The 6,617-nt window shown below is 54.6% G+C and overlaps 2 protein-coding genes across 2 annotated transcripts; both read right to left on the reverse strand.

Annotated features, from left to right (window-relative positions):
* Positions 1-1,307: 1,307 nt before the first annotated feature.
* B0H65DRAFT_505365 (Tannase/feruloyl esterase) lies at positions 1,308-3,041 on the reverse strand (the record flags this gene model as incomplete). Its single annotated transcript, XM_062827986.1, has 1 exon — positions 1,308-3,041. One exon carries the CDS (start codon positions 3,039-3,041, stop codon positions 1,308-1,310), a length of 1,734 nt encoding a protein of 577 aa, XP_062686836.1.
* Positions 3,042-4,221: 1,180 nt separating this feature from the next.
* On the reverse strand, positions 4,222-6,366 carry B0H65DRAFT_48561 (uncharacterized protein). Its single transcript, XM_062827683.1, has 3 exons — positions 6,086-6,366; positions 5,004-5,932; positions 4,222-4,930 (listed from the first exon to the last, which is right to left on the reverse strand). Exons 1-3 carry the CDS (start codon positions 6,141-6,143, stop codon positions 4,607-4,609), a joined length of 1,311 nt encoding a protein of 436 aa, XP_062686837.1. The 5' UTR covers positions 6,144-6,366; the 3' UTR covers positions 4,222-4,606.
* Positions 6,367-6,617: the final 251 nt, after the last annotated feature.

The raw sequence follows: 6,617 nt of genomic DNA on the forward strand, positions 1-6,617 counted from the left end.
TCTCCTCTTTCTCAGGCCTTCTTCCTAGCCGCCTGCGTGGAGGATTCCATACATGATTCGTCTGCGTGCCGGACCAGGTCTATTGGCAAGACATTCGAGGCATGTCATTGCGCCGGGTAGATGGATCGGCCTCTCGCTGCACTTCCTGCGGTTCGGTTAAGTTGCAAAGAACGCAACCCACCAAGCAGGTCGATGATCTTGGGGATGCTCACCGAATGGCAAGAAGGCGTCCATTTCCCCGGCGCTCTACGAGGGATTATCCGACGAGGGATCGACCGGTTCGGCGACAGGTGTTTCTTTGAGTATTGCAGCGCGGGGAGGTTCCGGTGATGTTGGGATCCGTGGACCCCTTACCTCCAGCGGTGGGCACGACACGCTCGAGATTCCTTACTTTCTAGGCAGCTTGGTCCAGAGGGATATCATTCGTGCCGTTCTGCTGGCCAAAACCTTCCCGTGCCTTGGTTAGTTGGGCTCGTACGTGGAAGCCAACGGTAGTGGCTGAGAGGGGAGGACCAGTGGTATGGACCATTTCTTGATGTGATAGCCACTTGGTGTTTTTGTTTGTTTAATATTATATAATTGTTCGTAATCTCTCTATAGAGGTGTACTCATTGGCATCGGGTCAATGAGAAAGTCTATTACTCATGCCTAGCACAACTAATAAACTCTAGGTAGCCTCGACTTTAGGCTTGGAACTGTTTACCCTATTCCATGCACCATCTCGTACCCTCCACTACAACTACACCTAGGAAATATTATCACTCCCTTAGAGGAGCAAGCCCGTGCCTTCACTGCACAGATGTATCGACGCGTTCCTATATGACGGATGGTGCTTATCCACCTGCACTGGGCCGTATTTACGCGGTAGTTCCTTCACTCACGACCCCTTCATCCGAATGATGCGAGACAAAATGGAACATACAACACTAGGCTATTCACCGGTGGTCACTGATCTAAAGACTGTTATGGCGGTCAGCGGCATTCATGGTATCGGTAAGATCATAAGGGAAGCACACTGATTATGGATACATACCAGAATAGGAGGCATCTACGGAGCTCTAGAATACTGCCCACTTGACAGTTTATATCGACTCTGCTGCTGGTGCACGTATTAGAAAGGGTGGTGCACGCGGTAGTAAATGCCGGTGGCAAAGACTCAAATCAGAGAGATGGGATCGAAATTAAACCACAATACCGAAAGCCATATACAACAAAGAAGCTCAACCACCAACACAGATCCCCTTCTTCCACAGCTCCCAGAACTGACTTCCCCGACACCCGATATGACGAGACCGCCCAAACTCACCTCAAACACACCTCCAACTCCCCGCCACATCCACATCCCCCCTCCCATCCCAAACCGCCCGTCCAGGCCACGCACAAACCGGCCTCGTCCTATAAACCCCTTCACTCAAATCCTCCTTAAACGCCGTAGCAACCACCTGCTCGACCTCCCTGCCCTCCTCCACCCACTTCACCAACGCCGCCAGCATATCATACCTCTCATCACCCAGATGCCCGGGGACCGACCACCCATCGCCAAACGCTTTTAGGTTTGTCCCCAACGCCGGCAACATACGCAGCTGCGAGGCCTGCCCCGGGGCGCCAAAGTCCCAGGGCGCGTTGAATCGGTTGCTGAAGTAGCAGTGTTGCATGCCGGGGACTTGGAAGTAGCGGAACCAGGAGCGGATTTCTCGTGCTTCTGAAGTGTTCATAGAAGAAATGGTGGCGTTGTAGTAGGCTAGTGAAGTCTTGGGAGAGATGAGTCCGTCGGCGAGGCCGTGGTACATGATGATTTTCCCACCGCGATTTCGGTAAGAGGAGAGGGCGTCGAACTGGTTGGCGGTTGCTTGACCGGCGTTTATTCGTTCCGAGTCTAGCACGACTTGGTCCGAGTATTGTTGCCAGGTGTAGGGGGGTTGGGTGGAAGTGAGGTTGTAGAGCCAGTAGCGCTCGTAGCTGAAGTCGAAGTCGGAGAGGGCGGCGTCGGAACCGAAGTAGACGGACCATTGGTCTTCGGAGCTGAGGGTGAAGCCGTTGTAGACTGTCCGGTTTCGACCATTTCCGCTGTTGATGATGTATTCGCCATAGATCTTGCCGGCGGTGTCGGCTTGCGCGCGGGTGAGGCAGCGGGACGGGTCGGAGCAGATGATCTTGGAGATGTCGAAACGACATTGGTCGGGTTGGCTGATGATGTTGTCCTTGACACCGTCTTGGGCATCGCACTGACGCAGGACTTCGGTGGCGAGGATAGAAAGCTGCGTAGCCCGTAGTCTGCCGTTTGCGGTGGTGTTGAGTTGTTGGGCGGCGATCTTGGAGATCCACGGCATGAGGTGCATGGTGTCCCAGGCTGGGGCTCCGATGAGAGCGCCGTCGAAGCTGTTGGTATCGTACTGGATTTCTCTCAATCCTTGGCGGCCTCCGGTCGAGCATCCTGCGTAGTAGGAGTAGGTTGGTGAGTTGCTGTAGTAATGGGCGACGAGCAGCTTGCCGACTAGGACTGAGCCGTGTAGCGCTCGGTAGCCCCAGTCGTAGAGCCGCGCTGGTGTTGCCCAGGAAAGATCACTCCCCGCCGAATTATGGCCGTTGTCTGTTGATATGGTCGCGAAGCCGTAGTGTGTCCCTTCGCTCATTCCCGGCCAGTTGATACCACCAGCAAACGAGGCGCTGCCTACGGTGAGAATCGTCGAGTTCCAATTTGTCGTTGTGGGGAGGAATAAGCCGATCCGGTAGCTGGACTGGGGTTTTATGGGGACATCGGAGGTGTTGGTAACTCTGACTGTCACGGCACATAGTGCCGGCAGCAAGTCAATCGTTTGCGGGAAGCCCTGGTTTCCTGATTCCGCATAAGAGCCACGTTCCGAGATCGACACGGCTTTCTCGATGGTGACGGTGACTCCAGGGAGGTTGACCACATTCGTAAAGGAACTGGCGGCGCATTTTGGGCTTTGTCGTTGACGTAGGCTCCCCCGTCCAAGTTCAGCAAGGGAGTTGCTAATGAGCAGAGCGTAAAGAATAGCGGATAATGCGACGGCCAGCATGGCGGTACTAACGTATGAAAGACGGGACTTTGTAGGGCTCGCAATATGCGAACCTGCGCGTTTCCAATCCATGGCGACGGTTCGATATTGTGCACTTTATAAACAATCAACGTAGGGCTACCAGGTTGCGTGCGACTTTCCGTCACTCGTCAGATCTCCTCTCGTTGTCCATACGAGAAGCAGATCAAGGAATTGGTCTCCGGTGACCTGATCCCATGATACGGCGCCGTAGCCCAGCAGACAGAAGTTGACGACCCCAACGGCGGAGGGCTATGTTCGGCGAATACTGTATCTGTGCCTCCTGGATAGTAAAGTGTGTAAATTTCGGTACGCGACAGTGACGTAAAGGTATTCGATGGTGCGTAACATAACGAAGATGACGATCACAATGGTAAGAGGTCGACCACTCCCAACGGTTCGGTGAGATCGAGGCAGGGTATGATTGAGACTTCAACGTAGCCCTTCCTTGGGGAAGATGTTGAGCTTGCCGCCGTATATGGTAACCAGATGTCTCTCGTCAGAGACTGATGACCCCAACAATCGTGGTTGAGTTGGATGTGTTAGGCAATAATGTGGCAGTCAGGACAAGCGATGGACGACTGCGATTGGGAGTCGATGAGAACTGGTGCGGCTGATGTTGCTTCGTAAAGCTGACAATACCGACGATGGCTGGGTCGACTAGAAAAAGAAACGAGCAATGATCCAGGTGCCGGACTCGATGGTGTTGAAATATGCCGAATGTATCCACAACCGGTACTGATCTGGCCTGAAAAGTTGACCAGAAGGGTAACATCATCTGCACGACATTCCCAGGCTGACGGTACTATGTCACCAAGAACCCAGTTGTCCTCCGTCCCTGGAGCCGGGTTGACGTGCTGAGGGTACTGGCCCGAGGGCACGGAAACGAGTCGGTGACAGGCGTAAAAAGCGCGGCAAAGGTTGTCTGTTAATATATGCAGTGAACCGACAGCAAGCCCAGTACCACTGATTGGATCAAGGGTTACATTAGTTAACCGTCAGCTGGCCATCACAAGCTAGAGAAGGGCAGTGTGCTGAGATAGAAGGCCGACAACTACATCGGTCTCGCGAGCAAATGAGTATCATCTACCGCCTAACTGGCTGGCCTTGAATGGTCAGAGACCGCTGGGGTGTACATGATAAAAGGAAGAACAAATGGCGAACAGGAGAAGAACAGCAAGAGGCAAGTATAGAAAGAACAGCAAAGAACGAAAACACGCATGAATATCAGGGGGCATCATAAAGGAGTGATTCAAGACGCATGGCTTGACTATCTGTATGCTGAGACATGCCAGTCACTGACTGGACAAGCAGCTTGTCAGTCACGTAAAGAAACATGACCAAGCGTAACTCTAGTCTCAGTGGGTAACATTGTTCGGGACGTCATACCGCCGTAATAAACATTTACAGAAGCATTAGAAGGTGATCGCTCAAAGTCGTTCAAACCGAGTGGCCTGCCTCGGTTGATCCATCATGACTTTTCGCAGTAGGGGCATTACATCAACGCACTCCTCTCGTCAGTCCTCCTCCGTCCTCCCCGGTCCCAATCAGTTGACGCGGTAGGCGTCGTAGACGATCTCGGCGCCGCGGCGGCAACCACTGCCGACCCAGACACCGCTGTTGAGCTCCTCATAGCGCTCGTCGCCGGTCTCCAGCTTGATAGTGACGCGCAACTTGTAGCGGTTAGCGGCAACGTTGTCTGCGGCGACCGGGTCTTGGAGACGCTCCATGATCTCCTTCTCGCCGACCCACCAGCCCTCAACCTTGCAGATGATCAGGGCGGGGTGGTCGTCGTTGGTCTGGATCAGGTAACGGGCATCGATCTTCGTCTCTGTTTCCTTAAAAGAGGTCTGAGTATCTTGACCGTTGGCCTGTGAAAGCAAAGGATGTTAGCATATGTATGTCATAGACAAGCTGGCCCAGTCAATGGATGGCAGTACGTACCAGGACATTGCCCTTGCCCCAGCGACCAGCCCATTGGCCACCAATGCAAGAGATCCAACTCTGACGGCCGTAGGTGCCGTTGCCAATGTTGATCTTGGGCTTGACCCGGATGCTCATGCGGAAGTCGAGCTCGAGAGTGGGAGTGGGCAGAGCGAGCGAGGCGGCGACATCGTCATCGTCGAAGTGGTGGAGAAGGTTGTTGGCCGGGATCCTATCCTTCATGGTGGCCTGGTAGCCAGGGCACTGGAGCAGATGCTCGCGCTGGCGAGACGTGTTCTTCGCACGCACTTGGTTGCAGTAGATGCACTTAGCGGACAAGCACTTGTCACCCTCCTTGGCCTGGAACTCGACGAAGGCCGCATGGACCTCAGCAAGAGGGATCTCGGGCAAGTTGGGGTTGGTCTGCTTGGTCTTCTGACGCTTGGCGGGAGGAGCGCTCGATGCACCGGACATGGGACGAATGTGCTGAGGGATGGGAGTGCCGGTGCCATGGGGGGTGCTGGTGCCGTTGATGCGCGCATTCGGGGTGAAGCCCAGGTTGGTGTGCTGGTGCGGATCAAGGGAGGTGGGCTCGGGATAGACGCTGGTCGCGCCGGCATTAGCGGCGGCCGAGTGCTGGTTCTGAAGCTGGTTGCCGGCGTTCAGGTTGGCGTTGTTACCGCCGTTGTCCTGGCCGGAACCGTGACCGTGACCGTGACCGGCGGGACCATGAGAGACGCCGCCGTGGCCGGCCGAGACGTGGGAGACGTGGGCGGAGCCATCATGACCCTGCGCATGCTGTTCAAGAGAAGACTTGATGGCAGCAGCGGCCTCGGGGTGCTGGGCGAGGTACTGAGTGCATTGGGCGAGATGCTGCTTCTGCCTGGTCGTGTTCTTCGCGCGGACTTGGTGGCAGAAGAGGCACTGGACTGACATGCACTTTTCGTCTGCTTGGTGGAGCCATCCAGAGACGAGTCAGCCTTGATCATCATTGTATGGTACTGTCACCGATAGTACCAAATGTAAGATGTAACAACGCGCCATTGGTAAGGATCGCGGTAAGGATGGCGGTAAGGATGGCGTAATGGGGAGGGTGAAAATACCTGCGTTGCGGAATTCCATGAACGCGCTGTGCACGTCCGCCTCGATAGGCCTCGGCATGGTTGCTTGTCTGTCCGTGAGGTCGAAAAATGCGAGACTGGATGCTGAGGCTGGGCTGCCGAAAAAAAAGGGATTGGTAAAGGTTGGTTCGAGGTTTGAAATATTGAACCCGAAGGACTTGTCCAGACACCTCAGTTGTTGCGCGTCTGGTCGGTGGAAAGAAATTGCACGTCACGCACGGGAACCAATACCTCAGCGCAGCTAACAAAATGCGCGGACAACGGCAGGCATTTGGCACGGTCCCTGCTAAGGCAGGTGAATGGAAATTTTGGAATTACCTTGACGCGGACCGTCCGTAATGTCGCACATGCATGAATCTGATTGGCTGTCTGTCCTCAATGGTATCCACAAATTAAAGTTGTTGATCGCTTTAGCCTCACAATGTTCCCCGCACTTCTTGGACCCCAGAACCCCTAGAGACAGCGGCCCTCACAAATGGTCCCTGGGAATCTCCGGGCCGGCAGTCTAGAGCAG

This window comes from Neurospora tetraspora (genome assembly GCF_033439725.1).
Source record: "Neurospora tetraspora strain CBS 560.94 chromosome Unknown B0H65scaffold_1, whole genome shotgun sequence".
NCBI lineage: Eukaryota > Fungi > Ascomycota > Sordariomycetes > Sordariales > Sordariaceae > Neurospora > Neurospora tetraspora.

What these genes read in the sequence shown, in the direction of transcription:
- B0H65DRAFT_48561 (XM_062827683.1), bottom strand. Translation starts at nt 6,143, where the DNA reads ATGCCGAGGCCTATCGAGGCGGACGTGCACAGCGCGTTCATGGAATTC. An exon ending in CATGGAATTCCGCAACGCAG is followed by an intron (nt 5,933 to 6,085) that starts GTATTTTCACCC and finishes GGCTCCACCAAG; the next exon opens with CAGACGAAAAGTGCATGTCA. An exon ending in GGGGCAAGGGCAATGTCCTG is followed by an intron (nt 4,931 to 5,003) that starts GTACGTACTGCC and finishes TTGCTTTCACAG; the next exon opens with GCCAACGGTCAAGATACTCA.